This window comes from Hylobates moloch, unplaced genomic scaffold (genome assembly GCF_009828535.3).
Source record: "Hylobates moloch isolate HMO894 unplaced genomic scaffold, HMol_V3 SCAFFOLD_3, whole genome shotgun sequence".
NCBI classification, from domain to species: domain Eukaryota; kingdom Metazoa; phylum Chordata; class Mammalia; order Primates; family Hylobatidae; genus Hylobates; species Hylobates moloch.
Genome location: NW_026652278.1, coordinates 54,368,362 through 54,387,997, shown reverse-complemented (window position 1 = coordinate 54,387,997; position 19,636 = coordinate 54,368,362). Strand labels below are relative to the sequence as shown.

Here is a 19,636-nt window from a genome sequence, read left to right as displayed (position 1 = left end):
TTCTCCCCTGAGGCAGGTTATAAGACCTTCACTGGAGATCTGTCCTCCCTATACCTGGAGAAAAAGAATATCCTTATCTCTGAAGACATAGGACACAGAGGTGAATCTGAAGAAATAAGTCTGGTGAAGTTCCCACCAGCTTATTACCACGAAATCATACGCTTTTCTCTTCCAATTATACTTCTCCATGACTGTCCACTCTTCATCAAATCTAACATAAAAAAATACATAGGTTTTACCCATTTCTTTGGGTTTTCATTTCCTTATGAAGGCTCCCACATCATGTACAGCTTATATTACATAAATTTTTATGCTTTTCTCTTGTTAGTCTGTCTTTTGTTATGTGGCCTCAGCCATGAACCTAAGATGAGAAGGAAACATTTTCATCCCCTACACAATGCATTCACAGACTCTTAATGATAATGTGAGATTAAAAGTCATTTTAAAAGCAATTAAATTCTAGCACCAAAATAAATTAAACAATACCTTAAATTATATAATTAATATAATAACATTAGTCAATGCAAACATTTTGTAAAACAGTTTTAACAAATCCTTTTCCCCTTTCTGTTTTCTTATATCCTACACTTTTCTTTCTCAGGGGTCATTTTTTACTTAAAAGTAATGTTTTTGACATTTCACAAGAATTCCGTATGCTCAAATAAAATATAAAGAAACATTGACAGAAATGCTGGGCAACAAGCTTTCTACACTCACAGGTAAATGTCAGAAATTCAGCTGTCTAGCGTGCTATTAAAATTGTCAATAATTAAATTGTCCAATTTAGCTACCTTTGACATGGCCTATAAATAGGTGAAGTTAAAAATTCTGGATCTTTGAATTTCCAATGTCTAGTATATACTTCCTCTCATAAAAATTTCAGTGATAACTTAAGAAACCATTGTTTTAAGACAAATTAGTTGGTATCACATTTCACTGCCATTTTGCCTTTCTGTCAAATTCTTCTGAAGGAAACAATGAAGAACACTGCAGAACTGACAGAGAACACTATTGAAGGGAAAATAATTATTCCCTGATTAATGTGTTTTCTACGTTTAGATATTTCAGATTTTCTTAAAATATGGCACATCAGCATTTCACAGTGCAATGAAAATAAATAAATACACACACATTATCTGCACTAAATAGCACTATGCATGCATTCAGGAAAATATATTTAAAATTCTCATTAAAATATTATCATATTATAGTGAAACTAGGTGGTGTTTCTATGTCAGAAAATTAAAATAGAAAAGTATTAACACTCTAGGAAAAGAAACTGGAAAACATTCTTAAAACTATTATGACGGTAGCAAAGGAAAACATTCAATGGTGGATCCATATGAAGCTCTTAGAAAAATAAGTATCTTAGAAATACAAAAAAATTACAGCTGCACACCTGTAATCTCAGCTACTCAGGAGGCTGAGGCAGGAACTTGGGAGGCAGAGATTGCAGTGAGCCGAGACTGTACCACTGCACTCCAGCCTGGGCAACAGCGCAAGACTGTCTCAAAAAAAAAAATTATATAGGTAAAGAAATACTTCTACAATACATAGTGCAAAACAAAAGTTCTAGAAGAAGTAGCTAAACTGTATTTGGAATTTGGAATGCTTATCATTATTTTAAGCTTAATTTCAATTCTGTAAATTTGATCATTAGAATGTAAATATGTAAAGCTTTTAGCAAAACAAGTAGTATAAACAGCAAATTCCAGAACCACTGCTTTTTTAGTCATTAGGGTTTCCTTTTTTAATCACCAAAAATAACAGCCAAAAAAGCTGTATCAAGCTATCAAGCACCACATAAATTAATATTGGATATACTGAATTACACCAGAAGAAAATATATAGAAATAGGCTCAAATATTCGCCTTAGCATAGCTTGAAAATGTTATACAAAAACTAAAAAACCACATTTATTAAAATGGAAGGTTTATCTAAGCTTAAACAAAAAGAGTCTGCAAGAAAAATAAGTTTATAAAAAAAAGACTATGTCTTATTATAGCCTAGCACTCAACAAATACCCTAGTAAACATGAAAATTCATAGGTTCAAGGTCAAAAAGAAAATCTTGGACATATATGTTCAATTTGAAAGCCTTAGACACAGATTTGGTGAAGATTTTAATTTTTCTTTAGGCTTCATTATCACTGTTTTTCTGCTAATTTGAGTTCCAACAGTTCATTTATTTTATGCACTGTATTTATTTTATGCAACACAGATTATATTGCTTAAGGGGGAAAAATTAATACAGTGTATTTCTACAGTAAGCACAGATAATCATACACTTAGTTCTCTTGTCAGTCAAAATAAGGGGGAGAAATCTATCAAGCACAGAGCTTAGGTTAATTGTATTTCTTCCATGTTAACTGCCCCAAATAACCACAACCTACCAAATATAATTATATCTAAAGTAATTAGTTTTCAAACGATCCTTTCAGACACCACACACATACACAAAAGGCATAAGCATTCTAATGTACTCACTCTAATGAGCAGTTGAAAAACCTCATATGGGTCTCAAAGACTGACTAGAAGATGAAGGAGGAACACTTGATAAAGAAGAAATATAACAAGAGAAAATAGCTCAGAGAGTACTACCAAATTTTCATCTTTATTATCAAACTCTCTCCCTATGAGACACAGATGAATATTTCTAACAGCCTTCTGAAAATTTCCATCTAGATATTCCACAGATACTGAAATCTAACTTGTCCAGAAATAACTGTAATCGCTTGTCTTCAAGCCTACTCTTTAATATTCCCCCCAGTTAACAATTCCTATTTTATTTGCTGGTGTCAAAATGTACCCCATCTCCCAATCTAGCAAATCTAGTCATCTTCAACAACTCCTTTTTCATATGTCACACTTTCAGTTTGATCACAAAGTTAACAGATTTTTGTCTCAGAAATGTTGTTTAATTCCACCCCTAATTTTTATCTCGTCTTAAAAATCCTACTTATTATCTATAATTGCCATTTAGGTAGTTACACTCTCTTGAGTTCAATATCCCAGTTCATTCATCCAATGGATGCCAGAACACTGTATCTAAACAACAAGTATCTAATACCTCTTCCCCACCTAAGAACTTCTTCGGCCATGCTACCGAAAGCATTGCTTCTCTAAGCCTGGACCCTGGATCACCAACACCAACATCCCCTAGAAATTTGTTAGAAATGCAAATTCTTGGGCTCCAACCAGATCCAAGAAATCAGAAACTCAGGGGATGGGTCCCAGCAATCTGTTTTAGTAAGCCATCTAGGTGATAAATTTTTAGAACCACTGACCAACGACTTAAATATTTTTTAATAAAGAGGTAACTGAGAAGCGTATCAAACATTATCATTTAACTTCCTTTTTTAATTATTTTAAAACTATTTTTTAAACTGTAATACAAACAGCAAATATTAAATTGTCCTCTGTTATTCTGGGTAAACATCAAAAGAAGACTTTGCCTGCTACCTCAGTGCACAAAATGGCACCATGTGCTAATAAAAGGTGTAGCTCTGTTTCATGTGTGTTTGTTTAAATTCAAGCTAGCAAGTATACACTCAAAGTTTTACGAAGACATTATGTACTTGAATGCAGAGTTCAATTAGCTGCAGGTAAGGCTCTGGTTCAACTGTTTCACCCTTCCTCTCTTACATAGATTAAGATTTTACTATGAAATTTGCATATTTCTTCTCTAATTGTATTTGTGATAAAGTTATTCTTGTTTGGGATAAAGTTATACTTTTTCCAGTATAGGAAATGAAATAATTATCTCTAAAACTAGAAATGAAACTGGCTGAAAACAGGAAATAACAGACAAATTTAAAATGGATATATTGTTACTTATTTGACTCAAGATATATTAAGTCTTACTATTAATTAGTACCTGTTGAGTTTTCAGCATATATTGACCACAGTGGCAACTATGTTCAAAATGAAATAAATATGCTGGAAGCTTTCAGGAATAGTCACTCAAGGCTAAAACATAATGATAGTCATCTATCATTAAGACTTACATTGTAGTGATAAAAAATGACAAATTTTCATTGGGTTTTTTATAACGAAGTTTGGCAAAATAGTGATATGGTTGCTGACAAGTTCCATAATTTTGCAGTAAAACATACAGTGACTGAAGTTATTGCAAATCTAATGATTAAAATGTAATCAGAATAAAGTTATCACCTATGAACAAAAGCATACACAATTAGAGAAAACCTTAGCAAATCTTGCATTATTGATACTGCAACAAATGTTAAATGAATGAGCTGCTGTCAAAAAATTGAAACAAAACATTGGTACGTATCTAAAAATGTAATACAAAAAATATTCATCACATATACCTAGTTAATTCAAATGTTGAGATTATGTAAGATCTTTCCAATTTAACTCAATGAGAATATATATGAGTCAGATCTCTACATTTGCTTTTGCACAAGTTTTTTAACTAGGTAAATTCAGAAATCGTAAAATAATACACAATGGAGAAGAAAATGTTAAGGTCTAAATCATTTTTTAACACACCATTAACTAAACTGTCAGAAATGTTGAGACAACTATATTGAGGAAAATAGATAACATAAAAAATCACAGGAATGGTAGCTCCTGTAAAAGTTGTTGCCAGATTTCATCAAGTAGTAATTATACACTAATAAGGATTAGATATTTAGATATTTAAAAAACAGTTTTGGATAATCACATTTAAACTATCCTTTACACCGAAGTTGTTGGGGATTTTTTCTGAGCTAATGTAAGGTTAATAACATGATTTCAAAGTTCATTTTTCATACCAAACTTAGCTGGGTGTCCTGAATCAAGGTATAAATATTCTTCAAAAAACAAGAAACACATTCTAAATGTAATTTTTAAAAACTCTGATAAGTATCTTTCAAATATAAGTAACTAGGGAAAACCAATTTGATTATCTAGCTCTTTAATAAGCTGAATAAATTCAATTTGACAATACAGTCACAATATTACCAAGCTTATAATGCAAATAAATTTTCAGAAATGAAATTGATTCTTATAGTTAAGATTCATCATGCAAGGAAAATAAATCAACTGTTCTGAAATTTTAACAGAATCAGCAGAAAAGTATGAGTTTTAAAAATGTTATCAATAAATATCTCAGAATGATACAAGATACAGAATTTTATCATCAAACAATGAAAAAATGAAATGACTGATGAATCGATTCTGTCACTTACCCTCAAATGAAACATTTATTCTTTCATTATTCTACTTTGACAAAAATCTTAATATTTCTGTTTTTGGTCTTGATCAATTTATTTGAAGAATATCCTGAAAAGACCAAATGACTTAAAAACATTACAATTTGCCACTACTTATTTGTATGAACCAGAATTTTCTACATATAATGCAATAAAAATAAGATACAGAAATATAGTGGACACTGAAGCTGATATAAAAGAGCAACTTTCAAGCATAGCTGATGATTTAAATTCCCACTATACCACTGATTGACTATTTGAAAAATGCTGTACATATAAAATTATAGGACAATTACACAATAAAATGCTACTTTTACTTATTACACGATGTTATATAATAAAACAAATGTTCTCCACAAATTAGAAAGTTTGAAATCTAACATAATAAATCCAAAATCCTAATCATGGCATAACCTAGCTAGCTGTAACTAGCTTTCAGCTTAATTTTCCACCAGGCACACTTCTTTCCTCCAGCAATACCAAATGCTATGCAATCCCAGAATACATGATTTTAAGCCTTTGTTTATTCTCTTATCTCAGCCAGAAATGCCCCTCTCCTACTTATTCTTCTGGCAAATTTTTATTTTACTTTTAACCCTTAATAAAATGTTGCTCCTTAGACTCAAGATAGAATTAACCACTTTCTCTTCTATACTCCATTATAGTATTTATCAAATATTATTCTAATTATCTACTTAAATATATTGATTCTCAAAATAAATTGTCTTCCTAAATCCTTTGAACCCAGAATCCAAGTTATATCCATTTTTGTGTCCTTTTTTCCTGTTCTTAATTCAGAACCTAAAGTTGGAATGCATGTAAAAATAAATAATAAAAATAGTAAGTAGAAGAACAAAAGAAAACAAAGTAGACTCTTAACAGGCTAAGGGAAGTTCCTATAAATTAATCGTTGAACAAGAATAGAATGGCATGGTCCTCTAGCTGGTGCTACTTAAAAATGTGGTCTACCCACAAGCAATAGCCTACAAACTATCAATCTGTGACGAAATTAAATATAAAAATTAGGATTAAGCATTTAGAAACTTTTAAAGGAATTTAACAGTGAATTTTACTTCCGTTGAATTCATTTGTATCATTTTAATTTCATTTTTCTAGAAATTCTTTTTTAACATTCTTAATAAGTTTCAGACTGTAACAGACTGGAAATTAAAAAAAGAAAAATAAGAGGGTCCTTTACAGACAGCTTGAGATAGACTATGGAAGACAGAAAGATGAGTATGATCTTGACTCTTTTTAAGGAGAGTTTGGTTTCAAAGGAAGAATATGATATTTACATAAATTTTTGTAATATGTATCAATATAATTATACATATTTCTCAAAGTTTACATTACCTTTGACACTTTTTAAAACATATCTATTGATAGAATTATAAGTGTACTGGGAAACACATGTGCATATGTAGCATTTCTTTCTAAACTTATTTATATGAAGGCTAGATTTCAAGTTAAAACTAGGGCCTGTCAGTGTGCTGTATTCAGGAAACCCATCTCACGTGCAGAGACACACATAGGCTCAAAATAAAGGGTTGGAGGAAGATCTACCAAGCAAATGGGAAACAAAAAAAGGCAGGGGTTGCAATCCTAGTCTCGGATAAAACAGACTTTAAACCAACAAAGATCAAAAGAGACAAAGAAGGCCATTACATAATGGTAAAGGGATCAATTCAACAAGAAGAACTAACTATCCTAAATATATATGCACCCAATACAGGAGCACCCAGATTCATAAAGCAAGTCCTTAGTGACCTACAAAGAGACTTAGACTCCCACACAATAATAATGGGAGACTTTAACACCCCACTGTCAACATTAGACAGATCAACAAGACAGAAAGTTAACAAGGATATCCAGGAATTGAACTCAGCTCTGCATCAAGCGGACCTAATAGACATCTACAGAATTCTCCATCCCAAATCAACAGAATATACATTCTTTTCAGCACCACACCACACCTATTCCAAAATTGACCACATAGTTGGAAGTAAGGCACTCCTCAGCAAATGTAAAAGAACAGAAATTATAACAAATTGTCTCTCAGATCACAGTGCAATCAAACTAGAACTCAGGATTAAGAAACTCACTCAAAACTGCTCAACTACATGGAAACCGAACAACCTGCTCCTGAATGACTACTGGGTACATAACGAAATGAAGGCAGAAATAAAGATGTTCTTTGAAACCAATGAGAACAAAGACACAACATACCAAAATCTCTGGGACACATTCAAAGCAGTGTGTAGAGGGAAATTTATAGCACTAAATGCCCACAAGAGAAAGCAGGAAAGATCCAAAATTGACACCCTAACATCACAATTAAAAGAACTAGAGAAGCAAGAGCAAACACATTCAAAAGCTAGCAGAAGGCAAGAAATAACTAAGATCAGAGCAGAACTGAAGGAAATAGAGACACAAAAAACCCTTCAAAAAATCAATGAATCCAGGAGCTGGTTTTTTTAAAAGATCAACAAAATGGATAGACCGCTAGCAAGACTAATAAAGAAGAAAAGAGAGAAGAATCAAATAGATGCAATAAAAAATGACAAAGGGGATATCACCACCGATCCCACAGAAATACAAACTACCATCAGAGAATACTATAAACACCTCTACGCAAATAAACTCAAAAATCTAGAAGAAATGGATAAATTCCTGGACACATACACCCTCCCAAGACTAGGAAGAAGCTGAATCTCTGAATAGACCAATAACAGGCTCTGAAATTGAGGCAATAATTAATAGCTTACCAACCAAAAAAAGTCCAGGACCAGATGGAATAACAGCTGAATTCTACCAGAGGTACAAGGTGCAGCTGGTACCACTCCTTCTGAAACTATTCCAATCAATAGAAAAAGAGGGAATCCTCCCTAACTCATTTTATGAGGCCAGCATCATCCTGATACCAAAGCCTGGCAGAGACACAACAAAAAAGGAGAATTTTACACCAATATCCTTGATGAACGTTGATGCAAAAGTCCTCAATAAAATACTGGCAAACCGAATCCAGCAACACATCAAAAAGCTTATCCACCATGATCAAGTGGGCTTCATCCCTGGGATGCAAGGCTGGTTCAACGTACAAAAATCAATAAACGTAATCCAGCATATAAACAGAACCAAAGACAAAAACCACATAATTATCTCAATAGATGCAGAAAACGCCTTTGACAAAATTCAACAACCCTTCATGCTAAAAACTCTCAATAAATTAGGTATTGATGGGACATATCTGAAAATAATAAGAGCTATCTATGACAAACCCACAGCCAATATCATACTGAAGGGGCAAAAACTGGAAGCATTCCCTTTGAAAACTGGCACAAGACAGGGATGCCTTCTCTCACCACTCCTATTCAGCATAGTGTTGGAAGTTCTGGCAAGGGCAATCAGGCAAGAGAAGGAAATAAAGGGCATTCAATTAGGAAAAGAGGAAGTCAAATTGTCCCTATTTGCAGATGACTTGATTGTATATCTAGAAAACCCCATCGTCTCAGCCCAAAATCTACTTAAGCTGAAAAGCAACTTCAGCAAAGTCTCAGGATACAAAATCAATGTGCGAAAATCACAAGCATTCTTATACACCAATAACAGACAAACAGAGAGCCAAATCATGAGTAATCTCCCATTCACAATTGCTTCAAAGAGAATAAAATACCTAGGAATCCAACTTACAAGGGATGTGAAGGACCTCTTCAAGGAGAACTACAAACCACTGCTCAATGAAATAAAAGAAGATACAAACAAATGGAAGAACATTCCATGCTCACGGATAGGAAGAATCAATATCATGAAAATGGCCATACTGTCCAAGGTAATTTATAGATTCAATGCCATCCCCATCAAGCTACCAATGACTTTCTTTACAGAATTGGAAAAAATGACTTTAAAGTTCATATGGAACCAAAAAAGAGCCCACATTGCCAAGACAATCCTAAGCCAAAGAACAAAGCTGGAGGCATCATGCTACCTGACTTCAAACTATACTACAAGGCTACAGTAACCAAAACAGCATGGTACTGGTACCAAAACAGAGATATAGACCAATGGAACAGAACAGAGCCCTCAGAAATAATGCCACATATCTACAACTATCTGATCTTTGACAAATCTGACAAAAACAAGCAATGGGAAAGGGATTCCCTATTTAATAAATGGTGCTGGGAAAACTGGCTAGCCATATGTAGAAAGCTGAAACTGGATCCCTTCCTTATATCTTATACAAAAATTAATTCAAGATGGATTAAAGACTTACATGTTAGACCATAAAAACCCTAGAAGAAAACCTAGGCAATACCATTCAGGACATAGGCATGGGCAAGGACTTCATGTCTAAAACACCAAAAGCAATGGCAACAAAAGATAAAATTGACACATGGGATCTAATCAAACTAAAGAGCTTCTGCACAGCAAAAGAAACTACCATCAAAGTGAACAGGCAACCTACAGAATGGGAGAAAATTTTTGCAACCTACTCATCTGACAAAGGGCTAATATCCAGAATCTACAATGAACTCAAACAAATTTACAAGAAAAAAAACAAACAACCCCATCAAAAAGTGGGCGAAGGATATGAACAGACACTTCTCAAAAGAAGACATTTACGCAGCCAAAAAACACATGAAAAAATGCTCATTATCACTGGCCATCAGAGAAATGCAAATCAAAACCACAATGAGATACCATCTCACACCAGTTAGAATGGTGATCATTAAAAAGTCAGGAAACAACAGGTGCTGGAGAGGATGTGGAGAAATAGGAACACTTTTACACTGTTGGTAGGACTGTAAACTAGTACAACCATTGTGGAAGCCGGTGTGGCGATTCCTCAGGGATCTAGAATTAGAAATACCATTTGACCCAGCCATCCCATTACTGGGTATATACCCAAAGGATTATAAATCATGCTGCTATAAAGACACATGCACACGCATGTTCCGTGCGGCATTATTCACAATAGCAAAGACTTGGAACCAACCCAAATGTCCAACAATGATAGACTGGATTAAGAAAATGTGGCACATACACACCATGGAATACTATGCAGCCATAAAAAATGATGAGTTCCTGTCCTTTGTAGGGACATGGATGAAACTGGAAACCATCATTCTCAGCAAACTATCACAAGGACAAAAAACCAAACACCGCATGTTCTCATAGGTGGGAATTGAACAACGAGAACATATGGACACAGGAAGGGGAACATCACACACCGGGGACTGTTGTGGGGTGGGGGGAGGAGGGAGGGATAGCATTAGGAGATATACCTAATGCTAAATGATGAGTTAATGGGTGCAGCACAGCAACATGGCACATGTATACATATGTAACAAACCTGCACGTTGTGCACATGTACCCTAAAACTTAAAGTATAATAATAATAAAATAAAATAATTAAAAAAAAACTAGGGCCTGTTTCTGTCACTGCCTATGAGACACAATGGTATAGGGTGCCACCCATCTTTGACTGACTCCATACAGAACTAACTTACTGCCTGATAACATTATTCAACTCTCTACATCTCTCTGTCTGACTTGCCTAATCACAAAACCCTGGAAATATATAAAAGTAAGATGAGTACACAGTTTTTTCCCAAAGACTCTCTTTGCAATATTTTTATTCCTATCGAGAGAGTAACTCATGTCTCAATCTTTTGCACTAGGTGTTGGCAAACTTTTTCTATAAAGGTCTACACAGTAAGTATTTTAAGGTTTGTGGGCTATGTGGTCTGTTACAGCTACTCAGCCCTGTTGTTGTAGCAAGAAAGTAGCAATAGTCATTATGTAAACAAATGAGTATGGCTGTATTTCAATAAAATTTTACTTACAAAAACAGGTAGCAGGCTTATGGATTTTGCCCAGGGACCATAACATGCATGCCCCTGTTCTGCATCACAGATATAACTCTAAAACGCAGCCATTAAGGACCTATTGGACCTATTGCACAGTAGATGATCAAAAGTTACATAATTCTTGTTGGCATTTATCATCAGCTTTTAAAATGTTAAAGACTGAGAGATTCACCAATATTCAAATTCCTGGAAGATGAGACACTATTTCTCAAAAAATCAGAGTATACTGAAAAATCTTTTATGCCTTGTTTTTACTGGCATATGTCTAAGGAAACTATAAGCTTTTAATACCATTATTAGATAGCAACATACCCACAGGCTATAGAAAACAAAAATACAGATCTATTTACACTAGTTGCCACAACCACTACAACAAATGGTGTATATGCATAATCCCCATGGAGCAGCCCCTTTTAAATGAGCCACAACATGGCTCAAGTAGTCATAATATAACAAACAAAACTAATGACAATTCCAAGTATGACTTTCTTGGTTCAACTCACATCTGTTGAGCATCTTCAAAATACAGGGCTCTTAGTTACATTTGTAACAAACCTGGTTTTAGATTTATTTCATCTTTGTTGTTTAAAGTTGGATGTGACCACTCCTTTCCCTCAAAGGGTGAGATACAAAGCACATTAAAAGTCACTGTAAAACTGAAGTTAAATCCTAACCTTTCCCTTTTCACTTAATTTCCAGTCTCCCTGGTGGAATATATGTTTCTATAAGCAATTCTCCCCATTCTAGAACTCTTCTCCCCAGAACACAAGAATTGCTGACCTTTTAAGTTTCTAAGGGTTCTCTTAATGTTAGATTTGAAACATCTTCATTTAAGTCAAAAATTCTTTTTGCTTTATACTAATCTCTCAAAAATGTCTCCTAAGATTCAACAATATCTTTATGGAGATAGCTCAAAAATCACTATTTCACAATCCTCTCTAAACTATTAAGTGGTTAGTTTTATATTGTACTGATTCTCACAGTATTATCATCAGATCTTGTATAGCCTTTGAGGAATGAGAATAAAGAAAAAAAAAGAGCCTTAAAAGAATATCAGTGGGTAATCTCATGGGGAAACACACTGAAACAATAATGACAAAGCAGTATATAATATTATTCCGGTAAAACAATATCTATGAGAGAGATATGCCCCTAGAAAAGTGGTTAGGACATATTTGGATATTCACCAGCTCCTAAAATCTGAGATGTAAAAAATTAATGTCATCAGGATGTTTAAAAATTATTTTCTTTCTCTTTTTCTCCTTTCCTGTCAATGATTCTTCAGATTTCCCAGACTTAAAATTCTGAAGTTACTCCTGATCACTTTGCATGTTGCCTGAAATTTCAATCAATCATGAATTCCTCATGATTCTTTTTTGGTTTCTTATATACCATTTCCAGTCACTACCCTCAACATATACAGAATATGCTGAAGCTTTCTACTTATTTTTTTCTGCTCAGACTGTCCTATTCTTCTACACATTTAAGTCATCTCCAAACACTGATTTTACTTCTCAAATGTATGTATATAAAATATAGTCTGCTCAAATGATGGTTTAACTACTGTCTCAGCACTTTGGAAGGCCAAGGCGGGCAGATCACGAGGTCGGGAGTTCAAGACCAGCCTGGCCAACATGGTGAAACCCCATCTCTACTAAAAACACAAAAATTAGCCGGGCATGGTGGAGGGTGCCTGTAATCCTAGCTACTTGGGAGGCTGAGGCAGGAGAGTCACGTGAAACCAGAAGGCGGTGATTGCAGTGAGCCAAGACTGCGCCACTGCATTCTAGCCTGGGTGAAAGAGCGAAACTCCATCTCAATAATGATAATGATAATAATGAAATATTTTAAAGTTTAAAAAGGAGGTATAAGTTTTATAGTAAAAATAGAATTTAAATAATTAATAAAAGATAAAAAGATTCACATACAGAAATATAACAGAAATGGAAAATAAATCCAAGAAAGAGGCACATTCTACAAGGCAAAACTTATATTATGCATCTACTAAAGAAAGGCAGAAAAGGAAAACCAGAAAGTAGAAGGATTTATGCTTGCTGCAATAAGTGACATAGCTGCTGTTATTATCGAGGCCCAGGATGAAATATAAAAGTAATCAGGAAAGTATACTCACATAAGTTAGAGGAAAAAGCAAGATTGGGCCTAATTGAGGGAGAAATATCAGTAGAGATAAAACCAAGTAATTTGAATGTTGTCTGAATAGCATTCTATAGAGAGTGAATTTCTGACAGGGCCTACCTAGGCAACAAAGTAAGTTGCCAGTGTTAAACTTACAACACATCAGTCATTCTACCACTGGAGGGAGTCTGGTCACATATCCTTTGATGTAACTTTCGCTCTAGTAACTTCCTGGTCTTCCCTGGGAATGAATTAGAACCCTACCAAGAATATGAATTGGTTTAATACAATCTGATGGTTTCCAAATTTTTTGTTTCTTTTAGTTTTTATTTTATTTTTGTTTTGTTTCACACTCACTAATATCTCTATAGTCATATTTGGGTCAAAGAAATTAATCTACACGCTATGTGTCCTAGTACATGTCTATCCTTGGAAAAAGTTAATAAAGAAAAACATTGTAAATTAAGAACAGAGAAGGGCTCTAAGGCAAATACCTAAACAAAGCAACCATCAAGTTACAAGGTGCATGAAAAATAGCAAACGGCAGATTTGAACTAGAAACTGAAAACAATTTTTAGGGCTAAGTGATAAAGATATTACTGATAGGAAGGTAAAAGAGAAGTAAAAGATAAGAGTACTATAACTGTGATTTCAAAATTTACTATTCTTTAAAATTCAGAATTTACAGATTCTAGTAATTACTCATGAAGTTGAAGCGATTTCCTATAACATGTAACTGAAATTAATAAAAACGACAAGGACCTAGACACTGGCAAAAAAGAAATTTTAAAAAGCAGTGGTTCAATTCAAGAAGTTATGTGGACAATATTCCATTCAGAATAATAATTATTACTGTCTATTTTGTATTAATATCAAGACTGGTAAATTCTATGAAAGTAATACTTTACTTATTTAAACAATCCTACAGGATTGGTATTATATCCACTTTACATAAGAAAGCTTGAGGCTGAAACAAGTTAAGTAATTTAAGGTTACACGGCTTTCAAGAGCCAATATTGTAACAAGGGTGGTCTGATCTAAAATGGTATTATCACTATGCTATACTGCATGTCACTGAGACTGAGTAATGACTACGTTACATTCTTGTAATAAAGACTATTAAAGGTAACAGTTATGGGTACTCCTCTTAGACGTCTGCTTCAGAAAATGCCATTACGGATTATCTAATATCACTGTGCTACTAAGCATTTGTTACTTTTTATTTCCAAAGTTAAAATTTGTTTAATTCACATGCCAATAACATAAATGAGGTCTTGACTTATAATTTAAATAAATTTGATAAACTCAACATTCAAAGAAATTTATCTTTTTAAATAAGTAAAAGAGATAAAATCTTTTTTTCCTCCATTTTTTTCCACATAAGTATTGTTAGAGACAAAGACAAGGAAATCTGTTAGCTTCTGTGTAATTTCTTTCCAGTGTGTTTCCTTGCTGACTACATCATAAACCCTATGGTTTATACCTTATCTGCGCAGTCATAAAGTGCCCTACTCATGAAAATAATATTTGTTAAAGCCACGAAGCCTTGAGGGTAGATTTAAATGTTTTAAAACAAATTAATTATGTATTTTCTTCCTTACTATAACAAAGCTGGAGCCAGCTTAGATACATGTAAGGCAACATGTAGATAAATCTTTCCTATTCAACGAGGAAGAAAAAGTGTATGTGTGTGTGTATATGTGTATATATATATATATACACACACTATATATATACTATATGTACATATATACTATATATATACTATATATACTATATATATACTTTTTCTATATATATATTTTTCTATATATATTATATATGTGTGTGTATGTGTGTGTGTGTATATATATATATATGATTAAAAGATGAAAAGCACAAGTAATATAAAATTCTGTGTGTGGGGTGGGAGCTGTTTTGCCACAGGTCAGTGAAGGTCTGAAGTAGCTATCAAACTGTAAATGGGCTCCCATATTATTAATGTTTCCAAACAAGAAAATTTCTCTTTCATTTTATTTGAAAAGTCATAATAAAAGTATATCATGTATGCAATTTGAGTATACTTCAGCACAGCAGAGATGGAGAAACAAAAATACTCTTCTACTTGCAATAGGAATAGAAGCCTGTAGATTTACAGTATATTTTCAGAGTTATACCTGGGCAAGGACCAGGTGCTGGCAAACAAAGTACACATGCCTAGGAAAGACAATCCATGAGGTAGTGTGTGTGTGTGTGTGTGTGTGTGTGTGTGTATAACTGTCTTGCTTAATTGAAAAGCCAATTATATTATCATGTGGATTCTAACCCATATTCTTCAGAAACTATTAAATATTTTTAGAAACTATGAAAAAAATTGAATTATTGTTGATAATGTAATCATCAATTCATAGGAAAATAGGCAAGTAACAGACAAAAACAAAAACAAAAAAAACTCAACGAAACATAAGAGAGATACACAGTTATGTTCATCAGCAGGCATAACTCTTGGTTGATACAGTATGAAAACATTATAAAATTAAAAATATCTCTGATTGGAGAACATAACTATACTTTCCCCTATTCTATTTTATTCCACTTCCAGGGAATTAATGTTTCATTTTTTTTCATCACCAAATTAACAGTAGATTAAAATAAAGTAAGAAAAGAGCAAACAAAACAAATGTATTCTATCATAAATTACGAAATATAGCTCTTATTAGGTACTTAAACACATAAATAGATCTTCTGTCCCATATTCTGCCACATCCTTTTCTATGTTACATCGTTATAGAAGTAAAATAATGAGACTTGAGCGGAAAGAAAGTGAAAGGAGGGAAGCAAAGGGAGTAAAAAGCATCTAGCTGAAAATTTCTCAATACAAAATGATGCTAAATAAGGTCTGTTTGACAAATTTAATGCAACATTTCCTACGCTGTTCTACTAAAAACAAACAACACTACTCCCCCTAAATTATTCCTATGAAGCCAAGTTAATATTTTTGGAATTGACATGTAAGATAGGATAACAAAATAAGTTAAGCATTTAACAACATCTCTAAACAAAGTATTTCCAAATTTTATACATCTTCTAGTAGAAGAGTTAGCTCTCTGTATTTGTTGGTGTATGCTATTTTATAAAATAAAACCCTATTTAATTAGTCTATGTAAATTACTTGGAAGTCTGCAAATAGTAATTTTCATAGATGTTACTTAGTGCCAGCACCCTCCCCAAAATTAAATGTTACATAATTTGTTCATTTTGTGGGATTCCTAATTTGAAAAGAAACAACTAAAAAATAATACCAGAATAAAATAGCTACTCCTCTAGGGGATCACAGTAAATACAGCATTAATTTTTGCACTCTCTTAACTCTGTGAACTTCATTAAAAAGTTTAAATTTTCCCTAATATCTTTGAAACACGTGGTAAATGCAGTTTTAAGTATTGAGATTACTGGGTTCTGAAGAGCAATAATGAATGCCTAGTTCCACTGAGTACAAGAATGAGCTTTTGCTTTATCATTGCAATAAATAAAAATGAAGTCTACTTTTATTAGTCTTGTGTTTCTCTCAAACCAATCTAAGAAAATGAAAATATTTACAATTTGCAATGGTTACATTACAAAAAGTCACTTCATAAAAGTCTAAACTAAAATCCAAATGACTTCCTATGTGTTATTAAAAATAATCTTTACAGTCTATAATCATGCAAGTTTACATATGGAATACCAAACTGATAAATGTTTTTAGATACCAGAAATACGTGCAGTTACTACCATGGTGACTAAAACAGTCTAAGAATAAAGGAAATACAAGCTGCCTTTGCAAGTGTATTTATTTATTCATATACTACATCTGTATCAGAAATTAAAGTGGTTTTGGTTTCAAAAAGGTTTGAATTCTGGTTTCAAAATTATTAAATATAAATTTACATTAATAAATTTAAAATTTATTAATAAACAAATTCGGTGCTTGCTTGATATAAACGTGCTGAATAGCAATGCCTAACCAAGTGATTACCATTTAAATGACTTTGGAAACAAGACCTCTGCTCCCTATTTGGATTAGGCTGATAAATTTTATGACCTTACTGTGAGCGTATTAGTATCTGTACATAACTTTAGTTAAAGAAATGTTTTACAATCATTACCTCTATATACAGTTAAACATTAATTTCACTTACAGTCAAAAGTATTCGGGGCCCTCTTAACATGTGAACTGTGTTTCCTTTGTCAGATGTAGAATTTTACAATTATTCGGCCAACCAATTACTAATCAGATGATTTCTTTACAAATGAAGTTTTGTTCCACATTACTAAAGTAGCAGACTCTAACTAGTCCAGCTAACCCAGAAGCACTGTTAACTAACCACACCGCACACAGCACTAGCTTATGTCTTCAACGCTCAGACCTGTATTCAATCAATTTCCTTCTACAGGAGCCTGCCAACTTCAACAACAGAATAAACGATATAATATCAACACGCAATGGTACGTACTCGCCACAAAGTCTGAATCACAGCACAAATATTAGGCCAATATTTTCGGCAGTCTGACTCGAGCCCAGGAACCACGAAGACTGAGTCCGTCCTTGGTGCTGAAATGCACAGTTTTTCTGCACCCTCACTGAAAAACTGTCCTCCTAATCCCAATCCAAGAGGCTAAAAAGACTTGTTAATTTGGGGAGCCTGAGGATGGGAGGTTTAAAAAAGAAAATGATAAGTTTCTAGAAGAGAATGCTAACTAGTGTGTGTGTGTGTGTGTGTTGGGGGAAGCGGGTTGCTAGAAACATCCCGAGGGCATTTCCCCTTCAGTGCCCGGAGAACCAGGAAATCCGGACTGCGGCAAAGATCGGAAACGCCTCGTCGGGGCAGGAGCAGCGAGCGGGAATATCGCCCTCGTCCGCGCCAGGCGGGCGAAGGCGGCGAAGGGCGCCACGGTTGTGGACGGCGACTTTCCGCGCCAAGGCGCGAGCCCCGGGGTCCTTTTGTTTCTGGGGTGAGGGGAGGGCGGTGGGCGGAGGGTAACCCACATCTGCATTTATTTGCACAGAGGGGACAACAAAAGACCCTGCCGCCCTGGCGAGCGGCGTCGGCGGAGCCAGAGTGGCCCCGGCGCCTCGGCGCGAACTCGGTCCCTTTCCTCGCGGTCCCGGCCGCTCTTACCGTCCCGGTCGCACAGCTGAATGGCCTCCAGGCTGAGGTTTTTGATCACCTCCTCACAGGGGCTGGTGGGGCTGTTGAGGGCATGATCCAGGCGCGGCACCTCCATTTTTCCAACCCACTCTGAAGCCCGCCTGCTTCGTATACAGGCTCTCTCTGCCGGCCGAGTGGGCAAGAAGAGCGGGAAAGGGAGGGGGAGTGGCAGAGGGAGGGAAGGAGGCCTGGGACGCGGTGATGCGGTGCCGAGGCTGAGGCGCCGGGCTGGAGAGCCGCCGCGAAGGCGACAGCTGTGGCAGGAGCTCCGGGGAGTGTGTGGCTCTGAGAGACCGAGCAGGACCCGGCGCGAGGACGGGAAGCGCGCGCTCCCGGCGGGGAGGGGACGCGGCGCGCGGGGAACGTGAGGGAGAGGGCACGACGCGCGCACGCGCGCGGGAGAACGCGCCCACCTGCTGGCGCGCGGCGGCCCCTCCCCCGCCCTTCTGCGCGCACGCGCCCCCACCTGCCCTCGAGCCACTGCCAAGGCAACCTCGCGCGTGAGGCGTCTGGCGACCCAGCGCGCGGGAACGGCGGGCGCTATACGCCGCGCGGTCTGCCTCGCCCTCTCTCCTGGTGATAGCCATTTGGCGTCTTCTGTCTGCTCTCGGTGCCTGGCGAAGCCCGAGTTGGCCCTGAGGTGTCTGCACGGGGAGGCGAGGGCGAGCATGTTGGTTGTTTACCAAGAATTGGAAAAATAAGAGCCCGGACTCTTCGGACTCTGTACGGTATTGGCGTGTGGGAGTCACCTCCTCCCCTGAAGGTCCCAGGATACTCGCTGCCCGCACCCTGCAGGCTCGGCCGGACATTCCTCGGAAACAGCTGCGTCTGTGTGAGAAATGAGCGGATTACCTGAGGCGTGGAGGGGTTTAGAGGCAGCATTTTGCCAGTCCCCGACCCTGAAGCGGGGCAAACGTGGGAACTCCTTACTGCCAGAAAGGTGAGGGAATGAGGAGATGCGGCAAGCCTGCTGAAAAGGCGGTAGACATGCTGCGGGGCCAACAGCCACGGGACCAGCAGCCACCCAGTCTGCCTTCGCCGCGTAGCTTCATTCATTCATGCGCCTAGCAAATAAGTATTCAATGCTCACCCTGTGCCATTGTTCTGGGCGTCAATGAAGGGAGTATAAACAGCACCTGCTCCTATGGATTTGGAAGGAATCTTTGCTACGATAGCTAATGAAGATTGACTTGTGCTTCCTCAAGCTACCCTAAATTTGTATGCCCATTGCTTTTAATTGCATT

At 36.0% G+C, this 19,636-nt stretch overlaps 1 protein-coding gene across 2 annotated transcripts in view; it reads right to left on the bottom strand.

The window, feature by feature from the left end:
- Positions 1–18,836, bottom strand: part of PHYHIPL (phytanoyl-CoA 2-hydroxylase interacting protein like) — an 80,544-nt gene extending 61,708 nt beyond the window's left edge. The window contains exon 1 of one of the 2 annotated variants that reach the window (XM_032137863.2): positions 18,363–18,836. In XM_032137863.2, the coding sequence (XP_031993754.1) occupies positions 18,363–18,468 (106 nt within the window). In that variant the 5' untranslated portion in view covers positions 18,469–18,836. Of the gene's footprint in view, positions 1–17,696; positions 17,918–18,362 lie in introns of those variants that run through there. The other variant, XM_032137871.2, reaches the window with a different exon arrangement.
- Positions 18,837–19,636: the final 800 nt, after the last annotated feature.